This window comes from Salvia splendens, unplaced genomic scaffold, assembly GCF_004379255.2.
Source record: "Salvia splendens isolate huo1 unplaced genomic scaffold, SspV2 ctg791, whole genome shotgun sequence".
Lineage (NCBI taxonomy): Eukaryota > Viridiplantae > Streptophyta > Magnoliopsida > Lamiales > Lamiaceae > Salvia > Salvia splendens.
In genome coordinates, this window is record NW_024599468.1 from 1 (window position 1) to 16,956 (window position 16,956).

At 35.2% G+C, this 16,956-nt stretch overlaps 1 protein-coding gene and 1 long non-coding RNA gene across 2 annotated transcripts; one reads left to right on the forward strand and one right to left on the reverse strand.

Moving 5' to 3' along the window:
• Positions 1–1,039: 1,039 nt before the first annotated feature.
• LOC121791371 lies at positions 1,040–1,723 on the reverse strand. Its single transcript, XR_006048555.1, has 3 exons — positions 1,690–1,723; positions 1,559–1,618; positions 1,040–1,363 (listed from the first exon to the last, which is right to left on the reverse strand). It is a non-coding gene; the product is annotated as an uncharacterized LOC121791371 (long non-coding RNA).
• An 8,652-nt stretch (positions 1,724–10,375) lies between these two features.
• On the forward strand, positions 10,376–14,334 carry LOC121791370 (kinase D-interacting substrate of 220 kDa-like). The gene is made up of 2 exons (XM_042189340.1): positions 10,376–11,299; positions 12,995–14,334. The coding sequence occupies exons 1-2, from the start codon at positions 10,601–10,603 to the stop codon at positions 14,192–14,194; spliced, it is 1,899 nt and encodes a 632-aa protein (XP_042045274.1). The 5' UTR covers positions 10,376–10,600; the 3' UTR covers positions 14,195–14,334.
• The last annotated feature ends 2,622 nt before the right edge of the window (positions 14,335–16,956 follow it).

Sequence of the window (16,956 nt, forward strand, 5' to 3'; positions counted from 1 at the left end):
ACTATCAGTCATTTTCCCATAGACGTTTACCATATCTGCCAATACATGACTTGGAATGTGGCCACAAACCAAGCCACTAGACCGGCCAGCCCGTACGCTAGCACACGATCTACCATAGGTGTACACTAGTCCAAGTAGGGTTTGCGGCCCTACGAGGACCCGAATTCGATTTATATAACAATGGCGCATACCCATATCAGATAGGCACGTTAAAACACAAATCACGGCATGATAAATACAGTTTCATTTCCATCGATAAAATATTTAGGACGTTGTCCTTATTTAAAAGAAAGCCCACCTCGACTGCTTAATTCACAATCACTTTCCTCCCCTTGGTATCACGTTTCACTTGCGATGATTCACCTTTAACATTTGGATAGTACATAAATCAACACACATTTCAAACAAATAAATAAAAATGCATGCATCCTAAGCGAAGTTATTTATCTCGTTTTATCTCAGTTTTTCGATTATTCGGCGGTCGCTTACGCCCCTAATTCCTCCGTTGGCTCCTCGTATTTTTCCTCAACGATATCGAAATAAAATCTCCAAATTTAAAAGTGTATAATTAAATTATCGCAACCATTTTCCCTCGAACTATATTTATTTCGGACTTAGGATAAAATTATTCATTCGTCGAAATATTCCAGAATTAATTAAATAATTCGTCACTATTAATTATCGGCCCAAAGATTTATTTAAAGCCCAAGACTTAATATTTCCCCACCTTATATCTCCAATCAAAATTTTTAAGCCCCAAACCAAAAAATATAAGAGAGCCCAACTAACAAAACATCTAATTTATTAATGTGGCCCAATTGCTTTTAAAAAATAAAAGAGCAGGCCCAAAGAAAAAATAAAAAAAATATACTGCCTTTTTTTGTCACGTATACTCCCTCCCCAACATACACAAACAAAATTAAGTAAACCTTACTGCAAAAGTAACAAAACATATCAACTCTCCTTCTCTAAACAAAACGTCGGCTTCCCTCCCCCCTCTCTCTCTACTGTATTCTCCCACAAATTGCAGCTACTAACAAACGAAGTTCCAAATTCACCTCCATCTCTCTCGATTTTTCTCACAAGAAAACGAAAACTCCCAATTAAAGAGAAAGCCCCAAAACAGAAACCGTCGATTCTCCGATTCACCGTCGCCTTCCACCGTCGCCGGCCGCTGCTCACCGGGAAGACAAATTGCGGTCGCCACGGTCCTGTCGGCGCTGTCGCGCGTCCAAAACTGCCGTCGTCTGCAGCCTCCCGTCGGTCAGCCTCTGCTGCATTCGTCGCCACGGCGCCGCTGCCGTCGTCACCGCAGGCTGCGGTCAGTTTGCCTTCGCCGTTGGGTTCGGTCAGCGTCGGTGCCCTGAAACCAACCCGAGATTCTCGATTTCAAACTTACAGTTAAGTTCTTACTTGTTTTGGTGAAATTAAAGTTCGTTTCCTTTTTATTTAATTGTTCGAGCTACTGATTAGATTTAGTTACCGTTATCGTAAGTTGCGTTGCTTACATGGTATGCACAGAATGTGACTGAAATTGAGGAAACAAGTGATCATATACCTTGAACAGATTTTGAGCGAATACATGGTAATTTCCCCTGTCGAGTTGGGTTCTCGGTTTCTGTCGGGAAAAGATCGTATGAGTTGGTTTGAATAATGAAAAAAAAATAGAGGAAACTTCATCAGAATTACCTTGAATTGAAGTTGTTAAGAATCTGTCTTGGTTCTTGCTGCAGAGAACGGTATGAGAAAGAATGAATTTGTGAAGTGGTTAATATAGAGGGAAGTGGTTAAAAGATATGGGAGAGATTTAGGGGAGAGAGGGCGGCTTTTCTAACGTGGGTTGAGGGGAGAATTCGATTTTCTTTCTTTTATTTGTTATTTGTTTGCAGAGCACGGATGAGGAAAGTCTCATCACGGAGGAGGATAATCTTTACAAAATCTTTATTTAAAAAATTAAATTAATGTCGATTGATGATCAAATCAACATGGAGAATATTAAATTAGTTTAGTTTAATTCACATTACTTTGTATTTTATTTTAAATTATGCAGTCCATAATTTATTTATCACGGACTGAATTTTTATATTATTTATTTCATTTATCCGATCCAACACGGGATTGAGTCCAATATATTTATTCCCCACGGAAAGGAATTATTTTAGATTCGCGCATTAATTTATTTCACAAATTTCTAGTCGAGCAATAATTCCACTCAACAATTAATTCACAGACTTCGCAATATTAATAGCATTAAATACAAGTCCTTTAGGGTTCACAAATTAGGTTTAGAAAAACGGGGCGTTACATAAACCCATAGTCCATGGACCATTTTTGTAGTTTACTCTATTTTTTGTGATAGTTCAATTAATTGGCAAGCCACAAGGCGAGACCACCAAGATGAAACTCCATTCCTTCAAGAATAGGGGATCCAAAAAAAAGAAAAAACAGTAACTAGGGGTAAACATTCGGGTTTCGGTTCGGTTTTTGCCTAAACTGAAAAATCAAAAAACCGAATTTAGTTCAAAACTCAAACCGAACCGAAAAACCGAAATTATATGAAAAAATCGAAAATAAAAAAACCGAAAAAACACATATATATTAATATATATAATATATTTATTTATTTAATATATATATATATATATATATATATATATATATATATTATATAATATAATATATTAAAACAATAGAATATAATGTAATATTATATTTAAAATATAATCCGGTTATTTGGTTTTTCAATTTTTTTTTCACCCGAACCGAACCGAAAAAATGAAATTTTTGTATTTTCAAAACTGAACCGAACAGAAAACCGAACCGAATTTCAGTATTTTAGTTTGGTTCGGTTCGGATATTCGGTTTTCGGTTTTCAGTTTTTGGCCCACCCCTAAGTATAACACTGAGCAGCCCCAAAAAAGCAACACACCAACCAGTCAACCACCTCATCACCAAGCCAAACCAACAAAAGTTCCACAAGAGAAGGTAAAAATCAACAAGAGCCAAGATTTCAACTGAAAGTCAGCACAACATACCTCTTCATGAAACTCTTGTTCCTGCCCAGCCTCTAACAACCTTAGACTCATCCACTAACAACCCATGTACAAGGAAAAATTCCGGGCACCACCCTTTCACCCAATTTCCATGACGCACAAAAGTCGTTTCTTCTCGAACTCCTAGTTAGGTTTGAAATTTTGGAATGCCATTTTGTTTCTAATATCCCAAATTGTCCACACAACGGCATAAAACATGGCAGTCTACAAGCACTTATCAAATCTTTTAAACGGAGTACCCATCCAAGAAATCAGACGTGTCTCGATTATCTCATCACTGAAACTAATTTTTCTATTATTGTGTGGGCTATAAGCATTTTTCCACCCAAGCCCAATGTTTCCTAGTCTCTTTCTAGATTGGATTGATTTTAGTATTGAGCCTCTCTGTGTGCGAATCTGTGAGTTATTTTAACCATTTACTTCAGAGTTGTTCTTTGATGGAGAATTTTTAGTGATTTTAATTTTAAAAAATATAATCTCTACTTATTTTCTTTGTTGATTTACTATCTCAAGTCATGATTTTTTAGTAACTCAAAGTAATAAGTATAATTTTCGTTGCTTTTTCCGCAGTTAGAAAAATAATTATAGACATATCACTAGTTTTTTATGTTAATGGTTTTAAAATACATGAGCTTTAGTTGGTCATGAATTTTGACTTGAGTTTGTAAATTAACTATTAAGTAATGCTATAATTCGTGTATTCAAACTAAATTATGAACAAGGCATAATTATCAGTCATAGTTTGAGCAGTGACAATTATCATAATCATAATGGCTGTTGTTTACAGTGTACTATTTGGCATATTTGAATAAAATTTGATAATAAATTATGAAAATAGAAGAGAAGATTTGTGATTGGGATTATGATGATGATGATGATGATGATAGGGCATGATTACGGTGGTCTCTACCACTTACAATTGTTTCTCACCATCCGGGCCGACCCGAATGCGGTGGGGGCCCGTATAAAGATTGCCATCTTTTTGTATATAATGGATTGATAAATCAATGTTTAACTTCAAATTTTCAACCCTTGTTTTTGCAAGATTTTTTTAATAAATTCGACACTTTTTGCTGTCTTTTTCGCTGTATCCATATATTTTTCCTAACATCTCCTTTTACATTTCTACACTTATCGTACAATTCTCACATGATTTTGTTAGTGGGCCAATTTCCATATTAGTAATTAGGAATTTAGTATCTTTGATATACATAATTATATGTTTTATTCAAACGTTGCATGATTTAATTGCTATTTTTAATTTCTGCAATTGCTCATTTGGCATGTTTTGCTTTCATCCCATGTGAGAGGGCAAATGGTGTGTCCACAGTCGTGGTAAAGAGACGTGATGATAAAAAGCACCATACATCGATATAGATAATTCTACTTTGTTCACTAATAAGATATTGATAATACGAATTTTAACATAAAATAGTTCTAGCTCAGAAAATCCAAATATTTTTGTTTTGAATAGAACTATTTTATCAATTAGGAGTAACATATACCACTCAATAAAAAAAATGGATACCAGTATATGCAATAAGTAATACGATTAAAAAATATTTATCGGAAAATATAAACTATTTATTACGGTATGTAAAAAATGGATGCCAGCAAATCCATATCATATAATCCAGGGAAATAGGATTGGTTAAATGTAGATGGAAATAGTGCAACACCGAAGAAGGATCATAATGTGTTAGTACCTCAAGGATCTATAAAATTACCTTTATCCACAAATAATAAATATAATTATAAATGATCAGAATTTCAATATGCAATTAGTAACGAAAAGAGAGTGAGAGAAAAAATGATAGAAGTAATAAAACTATTTTATTTTTTATGGACTAAGATTTTCTTGCCATTTTTCAATTTGAATGATTAATAGTAACATGAAATAATAATAAAAAAAACATTTCCAATATTTGTGTTGTGTGGACAGATCAAGGATGTTGAGTCACAGTCTCAATTTACAATTATCGAGAATCACTATATCATTAAATCAATTAAAAATATTAAATTGCTAAAATCCAAGACTAATTCGCATGCTCCCAATTTTGCTCTTTTTCCAAACATGTACTCCCTCAATCTGCTATTAGAAATCTCATTTATGGGCGGCACTAGTTTTAAGAAATATTAAGAAAAGTGGATAAAAAAAATTAGTGGAGTATGAGTCACACTTGTATATATTAGTTTTAAATGAAATATGAGTGGAATAAGTTAGTGGAAGGTGGGACCCTATTGCCATTTATGGTAAACGTAAACCGGGACTCCTATTCGCGGACGGACTAAAATGGAAAAACGAGACTCCTATTCGCGGATAGAGGGAGTATGTTTTTTCCAATGTTTTAAAAACCGGACCGGACTGGCCGGTTCGACCGGTTCAACCGCGAACCGGTAGGTGGTCCGGTCCGGTTAGCACTATAAAACTAGTGACATGTTCAACCGTCATGAACCGCCGAAACCGGCCGGCCAGACCGGTCTGGTCGGGAACCGGAAACCGGTTCAAATGCTTTTCAAAATTATATTCTAAAATTTTGGCCTTGATAGGGGTCGAACTCAAGACCTCCCGATGCCACTACACCACAATGACTTCTTGGTAGTAATATGAACATAAGTTATTTCATATGTTAAACACGAAATATTTTATCTATATAAACTAATAATTCGTGTGTAATACGTATATATGTATATTAAGAATATGTGATTAATTATATTAAAAGTTTACTACTATTTGATTATATACTAGGAGTATTTACTAAATATATGTTTTTAATTTATGTTTATTCATATATCTTTGTGTATAATATTATTTTGTCGCATTACTTTTTGAAAATAATACTATGAACTTATTTATTTTTATACATAAATATTAAATTTTTTATTTACAATAACTTACCACTAGTATAATTTATATATTTAATTATATTTGTTGATAAAATGTTAATAAAATTCTATCATTCACTAAAAATATATTCTTTTTAATTTTATATTCTTGTAAGATAATTCATTTTAATTTTATATATTCGAAATTGTTAATTATAATATATTTCTTATATTTTAATTATACTTTTACAATCACTAATGTTTTAATAGGAGTTTATAAATACATAGAGTTTAATACTAGTTTTTAATATTGTGTATTATAATTTATTATTGTATTTAAACTTAACGTTATTAAATATTCTAATATACTACTAGTACAAGACTTGTTTTCTATAATAATACTATTAAATGTATAATACTATAATATTTATTGATAAAACATTTAATTAAATTATTATTTACTACTAAATAAATAAATATATATATATAATATATATATAAACAGTATTCCGGTTCAACCAATGGTTCGACCAGTGAACCGGTTGAACCAGTGAACCAGTAATGACGCCGGTTCACTTGCCGGTCCGGTTTTTAAAACATTGTTTTTTCTTTATTATTGCTTTTCTATATTGTTTTTCATTTAAATTATGTCATAATAATGTGACGATGGAATATACTATTCCGTATTAAAGATTGCTATACCCTCAAGAAACCACTCAAAAAATATAAGGAATTGAAATCCATATTTACATTATATGCAATTTATTAATAATATACTCTCTCGTCTCAAAATAGGTGACTCGTATTATTTTTTGAAAACGTGTCACCTAAAGTGAGTCATTTCATTTTTTGGCAAAATTTAACACAATTATTATTATTACTATCTCTTTATTTATTTCTCTTTTACTTTATTCTCTTTTCATTCTTATACTTTATTCATTCTGCACTTAACTCTCTAAATATAAATTTCGTGTACAAAAGAAAATCGGGTTTATGACGTGACGTGCTAGAGAGTACTGTATATGCTAACATGCTATGTAAAATTATGTTAATTATTTCGAAAATTAAATAGCACATTCCTGGCATAAGATTAAATTGAATGAGAAATTATGTACTTATATATGGATAATATTAGGTTAGTCGGCCACATATTAGGACAAGCTTCCGGCCAACAAAATTTTACTATAATTAATTAAATTCGTAAAATTTGAAATGTTCATCTGTATTTATTTTTAATTAGGTGCAAAGTTTCTCTACTGTATGGGCGTATGGCGCAGAAGCATCTAGACTTTTCACTATTAATTTCTTCCAATCCTCTAATTATATGGACATATTTAATTATATATTCCTACATAACTCAAAATTTATAGGATTCCATTATTATATATAGTACTTACTTTTGCAGGAGAGTAAAATGTAAAATGGTGGCTTTTTACTCCTTTTGATATGATCATATGAATGTTAATATATTAATATTCATTATCTCTTAAAACAATACTCATGCCGGCATGTGTTTCTTCTTTAATTTTTGTTATTACTTTACTAGAACTGTAATAATTTCTACTTTACATATGTTTCTTCAACTGTTCAAATATTTTATTGTACTATTAATTCCAATCTCCAAATATTGAAGTTACGTAAAAATTGGTACACTACTTTTAAAATAGCAATACTATTACTACCTAGCCTTTCGTTTATGATGATGATTTTGAAAAAAACAATTCAGAATATATTATATTTCATTATAAAGTCAAGATCATACAAAATGAGTAATTATTTGTTGCTAAGTTTGAGAAAGATAAAACTTTCTCCATTTTGGAAACAGTATTTATGCAGCTCTACATTTGGCCTAAACATTAATTTAGGCCTTTTTCAAACTCCTCTGTATATTATTCTTTCAAAAGTCTCATTTAATTTACCTTCTGTAGGTGGTGTTCAATTTCCAAGATAAAATAATACTAAGATAAAATCTAGGATTGAGTTGTGAGATTATTTTAGTCATAGGGGGTTCCCTATGACTAATTATCTCATGATTATCCATCTAGAAATGAGTTGTAGGGTTGAATCTCATGAACCAAATACACTACAAATTTAATCTCGAATACAATCTTGCAAACCGAACGCCCCACTATATCAAAAGGTACTTCAATTTTTGGTTCATTTATCTACCTTCAATTCAAATCAGGTCATTATATATATTCTCAATTTCTTCGGCCTTTTCTTATTTACAGCATATTTTGCTAGTTTTCTTGCTCTCAAAATTACAGCGATGTGCTCCAAAGTGCACTCTCATTGCGATGCATGCAAGAGAGATACCATGAATGTACTAAGTTCAATCGTCAATAGTTAATTATTTGTTATTTCTGTGGTTAATATATAATTTTTGAAGAAGAGCCACGACAATTAAGTTCAATCGTCAATAGTTAATTATTTGTTATTTCTGTGGTTAATATATAATTTTTGAAGAAGAGCCACGACAATTATTTGCAAGGTACATACAATACCACGATTGATGCAGAGAGAAGTGAAGCGAATGTGAATATCATTTTTTATTAACAATACTTTAACTATTATTTTTTTAATTTTATCAATTTTGCATTTTAACATGTCGTCCATTACTAAGATTTTTTATAGATGGAGATAGTATTTTCTTTTTAAAATTTGTAAAAATAAATGTGACAGTGAAAGATAGTATTAAAAGATTGCGATACTACATTTTTATGTATTAAAAGATTGCGATAATTTGAAGAAACAATTCAAAAAAATATCAGGAAATTAAATCCTTGTCAATACTATCTGCAATGTATATATATAATCTACAGTACATGCTAATAATACTATGTAAATAGTATATGTTTAAGAAGATTAAATAGGAGTAATTCATGACAAAAGATATTAAATCGAAAGAGAAATTCTTTACTTAGATTGGTAGAGCGCATTACATAATTAATTAAATTATGCTATATTGATAATATTAGCTGAGTCGGCCACATATTTGTACAAGCTACCGGCCAATTAAATTTTATAATTAATGAAATTCGTCAAAATTCGATAAGTTCAACTATATTTATTTTTTATTAGGTCCAAAGTTAATCTACTGTAAGCATCTAGAAAGGTGAGCTTTTATTTAATTTTCTTCCATTCCTAATTATATGGGCATAGACATTATAGATCACTCAAAAAATTTTAGGATCTTATTATTATTGAGATTTTCGACTTCACTGTGGATTGGTTCATGATGTGATGATTTTTTTAATTGTAATTCCTATAGTAGGGAAGCCAGATTTCCATTTTCTGAAATTAATTATTTTTTATACTTACTTTTGCAGGTGAGAAAAATGATGGCTTTCTAATCCTGATTATATGAATGTGAGTTTATTAATCATTATCTCTTATAAACAATACTCATGCCGGCATGTGTTTCTTCTTTATTTTTTATTCTAACTTTACTACTCCTCACTGTAATAATTCTTGCACTACACATGTTTCTTCAACTATTCAAATATTTTATTTGTACTATTCCAAAATCTCAACTTTTTCTCACCATCATTTTCCATGCTCCCTATTTCTTTACCCCTCTCTTTTGTAATGGCCGTAATTAAATTCTCTTGTCAAATTAAATTTGCAGAATGAAATTAAATCTCAAATAATTACTTCTTCAACTGTTCAAATATTTTATTTGTACTATTCCCACTTTTCTCACCATCCTTTTTTCCCCTGCACCCTATTTCTTTACCCCCCTCCTTTTTGTGATGGGCGTATCTTGTCAAAGTATAAAATTTGCAGAATGAAAATTCTCAAATAAGTAATTAAATAAATTGATGCGATTATAATATCACACTACACCTATGGAATAGTATTAATTTGATATTTATATTTAATGGTTATAACTTTATAAAAAAAATCATATATTTTTAATGTGAAATAATGTTTTATTTGTTAGTTGATAATGGTGATTGATGAATGTCCTTCTACACAATCATAAACCTTTTCCTTCTATAAGAATAATTTCATACAACTAATTTTTTACCACCCCATATATTTGTTGAATTTTATAATCTTTATAATTAATAGTACTAAATTATAAAGTCATTCATATAAAGAATCATTTAAACAATAACTTTAGTATTAATTATCAAAATTGAATTATATGCGTTATGATAAAGGTATATATAAACATAATTTTTATTTTATTACAAATAATAACGTATATCTTAATTTTATATTACAACTATTAGGTATATTTAGGTTTCATCGTGTTATTTATTTAAATATAGAATGTACGAAAATGTCATTTTTTATAGTTGTAAAAATGTAAAAATATCTCACACGTACAAAATGTAAAATTCAAAGAGTCTTCATAATATTTTTTCAATAACAGCGAATATGCAAATAACAAAATTATTATGTAATTGACATAAAAATTGGAAATGTTTTTGTGAAAGCAGCTTTCTAATTTTATAATAGTAGAGAGTACTCTTTAGTGAAATTCTGGTGCGAGAAAAAGTGGCGGGCCCCATCTAGTCTCCCACATTATTCTCTTATTGCAGTGAGATACGGATTTCGGCAACCCAACCACCTTTATCAATCTCATCTTTAATCAAACACACTAATTTGATCTTCGCTTTTGGTTTAATCCACAAACAATTCACAACCCTCTTCCTCAAATCACAAAAAGTTTCAATCTTTACACCTTATTCCCCATTTCCGTCAAGTCAAGGATGACTCCGGCGACATACTTCCCTCTCCGGTGGGAGAGCACCGGGGACCAGTGGTGGTATGCCTCCCCGATCGACTGGGCCGCCGCCAACGGCTACTACGACCTGGTCCGCCAGCTCCTCCGCCTCGACGGCAACCACCTCATAAAGCTGACTTCCCTCCGCCGCATACGGCGGCTGGAGACGGTGTGGGACGACGACGAGGAGTTCCACCACGTCGCCGCCTGCCGCTCTGCCGTGGCCCGGCGGCTGCTGGCGGAGTGCCAGATCAAGAACGGGAAGAACTCCCTCATCGGCGGCGGCTACGGCGGCTGGCTCCTCTACACCGCCGCCTCCGCCGGCGACGCCGCATTTGTGAGGGAGCTGCTGGAGAGGGACCCGCTTCTTGTGTTCGGCGAGGGGGAATACGGCGTCACGGATATTCTCTACGCCGCCGCCAGGAGCAAGAGCGAGGAGGTTTTTAAGGTGGTGTTGGATTTCGCCGCCGCGCCGAGGTTCGCCGCCGGGGAGGAGCAGGCAGGGGAGATCCCGGCGGCGTATAAGTTGGAGATTATGAATAGAGCCATCCACGCGGCGGCGAGAGGCGGCAATCTCCGGCTGCTGAAGGAGCTGCTCCGGGATTGCTCGGACGATGCGTTGGCGTATCGGGATGTCGGGGGAGCTACTGTTCTGCACGCCGCCGCCGCCCGAGGCCAGGTTCAGGTAAACCCCCTTTTCTTTTCTCAAGGGTTATTATATTGCTATGACTAATCTTATTTCTTGTTCGACTGTGGCTTTGTATCATGAGCGGGATGGGATGCCCTACAGTCGAGGGGTGCATAGCGGGGGTGCTCATGCTGTTACCCGCAGGTAGGGATGTCAATCGGGTCGGCCCGACGGGTTTCGGGCCAACCCTACTCGGGTTGCGGGTCAATCGGGTGCGGGCTAATCGGGTTGTGATTTCTTTCGGGTTATGAAAGCTCAGCCCTAACCCTAAAAGCTCGGGTTTCGGGCTAGCCCAGCAGGTTAATCGGGTTGCTACCGATAATATTAACATGCGATCAATTCAATAAATAATGATTAAAATTACTAATATTCATACAATGTAAAATATTTAATTATGATATATTTGAGATATATTCTTAAATTCAATCATAAACATGATCAAATACTTATATTTGAGATATTTCGTAGAATTTTAATATATGTTTTAGAAATTTAAATATTTTTTTTTGTGAATTTGAAGTTTTTAATTTATTTATCAATTATTATATTAATAAAAAATCAATATATAATTTGTATATTTAATATAAAATTGAAAGTTATTTTTTAGTTAAAATTAATAAATGCAATGTCGAAATATGAGTAAAAAATAGAATACTAGAAATTTTATCGGGTTTTCGGGCCAACCCATCGGGTTTTCGGGTCTGGCCCTAATGGGTTGCGGGTTAATCGGGTGCGGGCTAATCGGGTTTTGATTTTATCGGGCTAGAAATTTCCAACCCTAACCCTATAAATTTGGCGGGCTATTCGGGCCAGCCCACGGGTTACGGGCTACATTGACATCCCTACCCGCAGGGCCGCACCCATTATTTTATTCATCAAATAAAATTAATTAATTTTTATATAAAATAATGGGGTGTGAGGAATAACACCCTCTGTTATGCACCCTTTCACCGGGGATCCTAGCCCACCATGAGCTCTTGGCCCACCTTCTCATCTCCAATAATACACTAAAACCTAAAATGGGATAAGTAATTAGTTTGAATAGTGTTCCAAAATTAATCTCATTTTTTATTTTTAAGTGAAAAATACATATCTTTAAGTTAAATCTAAACCAAAAACTTTTTAAAATTTTGTGAGTAAAAAAACCATAATATAGAGAATATTCTTTTAAATTTGAATTTAGTGTAAATAGTTGGACTAAAATTACAGTATTTGAATATCACTAAAATGGTTTAACCTTAATGTAAATCTTAATACCAAAATGTATTTCATAACTAACCACTTCACTCACATGCCATGATATCTAATTTAATCCTAAATAGGAAATCTTATTCTAACTTATCTCATACAGAGTATTATCTTGTCTAGAATGCTAGTAGCATTTTATCATTTGAAATTATGATAGTCTCTTTTTACTTTATTTAGGCTAAACTTTGGAATGCTAACTAAGTTTATTATTTTGCTACTTACAACTTTATTTTGTTCTTTGTCAGCATAGACTACTATGATTGATAATGGATTCTAAAATGCAAAGTTAGAATAACTAAACTACTTTTATGCTAAATTATAGGAGTAGTACTATATGATAGGGACAAGAATCCAAAATGCAAATGGTTGATTTTGTTATTTATAGTTCAATGAAGCAAGATTAATGATAGAATCTGTTGTTGATGATACATCAATCTTGCTCAGGTTGTGACAGATCTTGCTTCGTCTCCTGGCCTAATCGACGCCACGGACAACCAAGGCAACACTGCCTTGCACGTGGCAGCTCAACGCGGCCATCTAGCAGTCGTTGAAGCCCTAATCCTAGCCTCTCCTTCATCCATCTCCGCCACTAACAACACCGGAGAGACATTCCTTCACGCTGTGGTCTCCGGCTTCCAGAGCCCCGGTTTCCACAGACTAGACCGCCAGCTCGAGCTCATGAAGCACCTCCTCTCCGGGAACCTCTTCCCCGTCGAAGACATCATCAATGCCAAGAACAGCCAAGGCAGAACCCCTCTCCATTTAGCCATTTTAGCCAACACTCACTCCAATCTAATCGAGCTCCTCATGACAGTCAAGTCCATCGATGTCAACATACGCGACCAGGATGGGGCCACACCTCTCGATATCCTGAGGCAGAGGCCCCTGTCTGCCTCCTCCGAGCTGCTCACCCGACACCTCATATCCGCGGGAGGGATCTTCACCTCCCAAGACTACTCGGCTAGGCGTGTGATCGCCTCCCACATCAAGAGGCAGAGCATGGGGAGCAGCCCGGGGACCTCTTTTCGGATAAGTGATGTTGAGATCTTCTTGTACACCGGCTTGGAGAATGCCTCGGATGGCAGCCGCAGCGTTGGCCTCAGCTCGTGCTCGCCAGAGGTGGTGGTGGTGGAGGCGCGTAGTAGCAAGGCCTCTGCAGCGCAGCGCCTCAAACGCCTCCTGCATTGGCCTAAACGGGTGAAGAAGCCGGTGCAAGAGGAGGGGGTTCCTCTGCCTCTGAGGCAGAGGTTCTCGAAGGCGCCTTCTTCAACGAGCAATAAACGGACGCTGTCTGTCCGGAGCAGCCAGCCTAGCCCTACGGCTAAGAAGAGGCTCGCCTCGGGAGTCATGCACGGGGTGATGCAAGCGATCCCGAGGGGGGCTCATAGGTCGCGTTCGAGTTCCTTCTCGAAGATTTCGTTTTCATCGCAGGGGTCGTTGGAGGCCCCGCCTCCTCTGATCGAGCATGAGGCCCCAAAGGCCTCGTGCTCGAATGAGGAAGGGGCGAGGAGGCATGGAGTGGTGAATAGGAGGCTGGTGATGAATCAGTATTTATGCTTTGGTGGCCCGAGCCAGAGCCAGGGTGGGGTCGAGGCGCCTGAGACGTACGAGGTGTACGAGCGGTCGGTGCTCGCGGGAGCGTGATCGGAGAGGGGATTGTCAAGAGGTAGAGAAGGTGGTGATGATTAACTAGTTTTGTACAGATGGTTTAGGTGGAGAGATATGGAATTTTATTTGAGTGTTTATCTTTGTATTTTAATGATATAATATGTTTTTCTTAAAAACCTTGCTCTTTTCAAATTCATATGGTATTTTGATGTTGTTCATAACAAGAAATTGAAGTTTAAAAGCAATAAAATATGCACCCTAAATCCATAATAATCTGCAAAAGGTTTGTAGTACTAAAATTTTTATATCGAATACTGATTTATAGATTTGATCATAAGGTGTTTAAATCAAGTAAACTTATTTGGTGCCCGAATCATTTTGGCTCAAGTTCAATCATTCACTCAAAACAATAAAAAACTGGAAAGAGTACTTTTCACTTTTCAAATTTGGACCTTTATATTCTCAATAATAATAAAAATTTAAAAGTTAGGCCCAATTCACTCAACTGACCCCAGAGTTATATTATATGTGTGGTAAAAAATATTTGGAATAATTTATTCAAATTGGGTTACAATTCGTCATAAAGCCTATACAATTAAGATGATAGTTTACTGCTTAATCTAGTAACACAATATTGAGTTTCTTAATCTAAAGAAACATTTTTTTTCTTGTAAAATCAGATCAAATTAATACTCCTACTAAAAATCACCACACAACCCCTTAAAGGAGAGGAGGCAAACCAAATTTTGAAGATGGGTCAGTAAGTATATTTTATCGAAAGAAAATTCACTAGTTTTTTCCTATTTAAATAAAAATTCGATTATATGTGTACAATGATTAGTTTTCTTTTAGTCGTCTGCTGTTAGTCACACTTTCGGAATTACATGAAATTGGTGTTGTAGTTGTATTAATGGATGAAGTGCAAGAAATTAACAAGTCCAATACTAAATTCCACAATCATTATTACGACATTTCCGTGTAATTTATCAGTGATGAATGCTTATAAAATAAAAATCTGACAATGATGGGTGGTATTTTTGTCATAATATACCTATATATATAAGGGTTTCAGGGATTATTCAGTTGATAACTATCTTAAATGGATAACTAACAACTATATCAATAAGCTACTTTAAGGATGTCAACTCGTCATATTATAAGGGGGTGTTCGGTTTGTAAAATTGTATCCCGTTATTAAATATGTAGTGTGTTTGGTTCATGAGACAACTCAATCTTAGATGGATAATCATGAGATAATTAGTCATAGCCAACCCCCATATGACTAAAATAATCTCACAACTCAATCTTAGATTATACGTTGGTATTATTTTATCTTGGAAACCGAACATCACCTAAGTTGTTAATTGGAGGGACTAGGAAAGGGATCGAAAACACGAATAGAATGCGGATCAAGTTATATGGAGTGATAACCGAACCGATTGGATCAGTTAGCAAATGTCGTTGCCACTTAATCAATGCACTCTAGCTCTCGCCCTTTCCGCCTTGCCAAAGTAATTTATAACTCCCAATTTTGCACAACTTTAACAATAAAGCGACAAGTTCAGGGTCGATCCCACAGGGAAGTTGGTGTGTCGAGTGTGTGAGTAGTGAACAGGGGGGTTGGTTGCTGCCACGCTTTAATTTGGGAGTTTTAACTACTGTTTTAATATAGACAGAATTTAAACTAGCTAGCTTGATCAACGGAATTCTAACTACTGGGTCAAGTGATTTGCAGGAAACAACAGAAAAGTAAATGCGCGGATTTAAAGTGAAAATAACTTGATTAAACTAAAAACTGATTACAGCGTGAAATTAAACTAAGCTAACACTTGGAGTCTAAGAAAGCGGTAAACTGAGAAGAATCTCAGCGGGAAACTTAAGTCACGCTAACAGAAATGAGTATTCTGCAGCGCTCCATTTGGTCGCCCTTCTAACTAAGCTATCTATCTAAGCTAGAGAATTAAACTAAACTAAGCTAGAGAGCTGGACTATGCTAGATAACTATGCTGAACTAAACTAGGCGGAAAGTAAAGTGTATCTTCTTGTGGTGGAACACCCTCTATTTATAAGCTCGATTCGGCCTCCAGCTGGAAAACGATCTTGCCAGGGAATATTCACTCATTCTGAGAATGAGCGACTCATTGATTGCTACGTGCTGTTCTTCTAGAATGTCGACGCTTTTTGGTAACAAATTCGTGACTCAGCTTCGTCCTTGCGTCTCATATTTCAGCACGTGTCCCCTTCTAGAACGTCGTCCTTGATAACAGAATGGTGTGCTGTATCCAGCTCATTTCCTCACGTGCTCTTCTTCCAGAAGCCCGTGGTCCCCTCCTAACTGCCTGATCGCTCCCCTTGATCAACTCCCCCGATTCTGAGCCTTTTATCGCCTTTGTACTTGCTTGATCAGGTCATCCTTGAAGCCTTGGTCAAGTGGTAATTCTGCAAATTTAACACTTGTTTTGCGCGATAAACCGATCAAGTATCATGTATTTCACCCATAAACCGATGCATGAAATAGGCTCTATCAAACTGCTCACACTTAAAACATAATTGTCCCCAAGTATAAAGAAAAAGAAAAGAAAATATAGGGCAAATTTCAGGCATGGTTTATTTATTTTTTAAGTAAAAGAAAAGACGAAAAGAAAAACAAGACCTTAAGATAAAGACAGGTATTCACATGTATGCATTAGACCGAATAATTTTCCAACAATCATACCCGAGGTCGAGGTCAATCCATTTGTCAGTAGCTTGTGTTCATTCTCTTTCGCCTTTGCTTGATCAAGGTGTCAGCTTGTCAA

Excerpts from the sequence above, each read along its gene's own strand:
- LOC121791370 (XM_042189340.1), top strand. The coding sequence starts at position 10,601 with ATGACTCCGGCGACATACTTCCCTCTCCGGTGGGAGAGCACCGGGGAC. Across the intron at positions 11,300-12,994 it reads CCGCCCGAGGCCAGGTTCAG|GTTGTGACAGATCTTGCTTC; the intron begins GTAAACCCCCTT and ends AATCTTGCTCAG.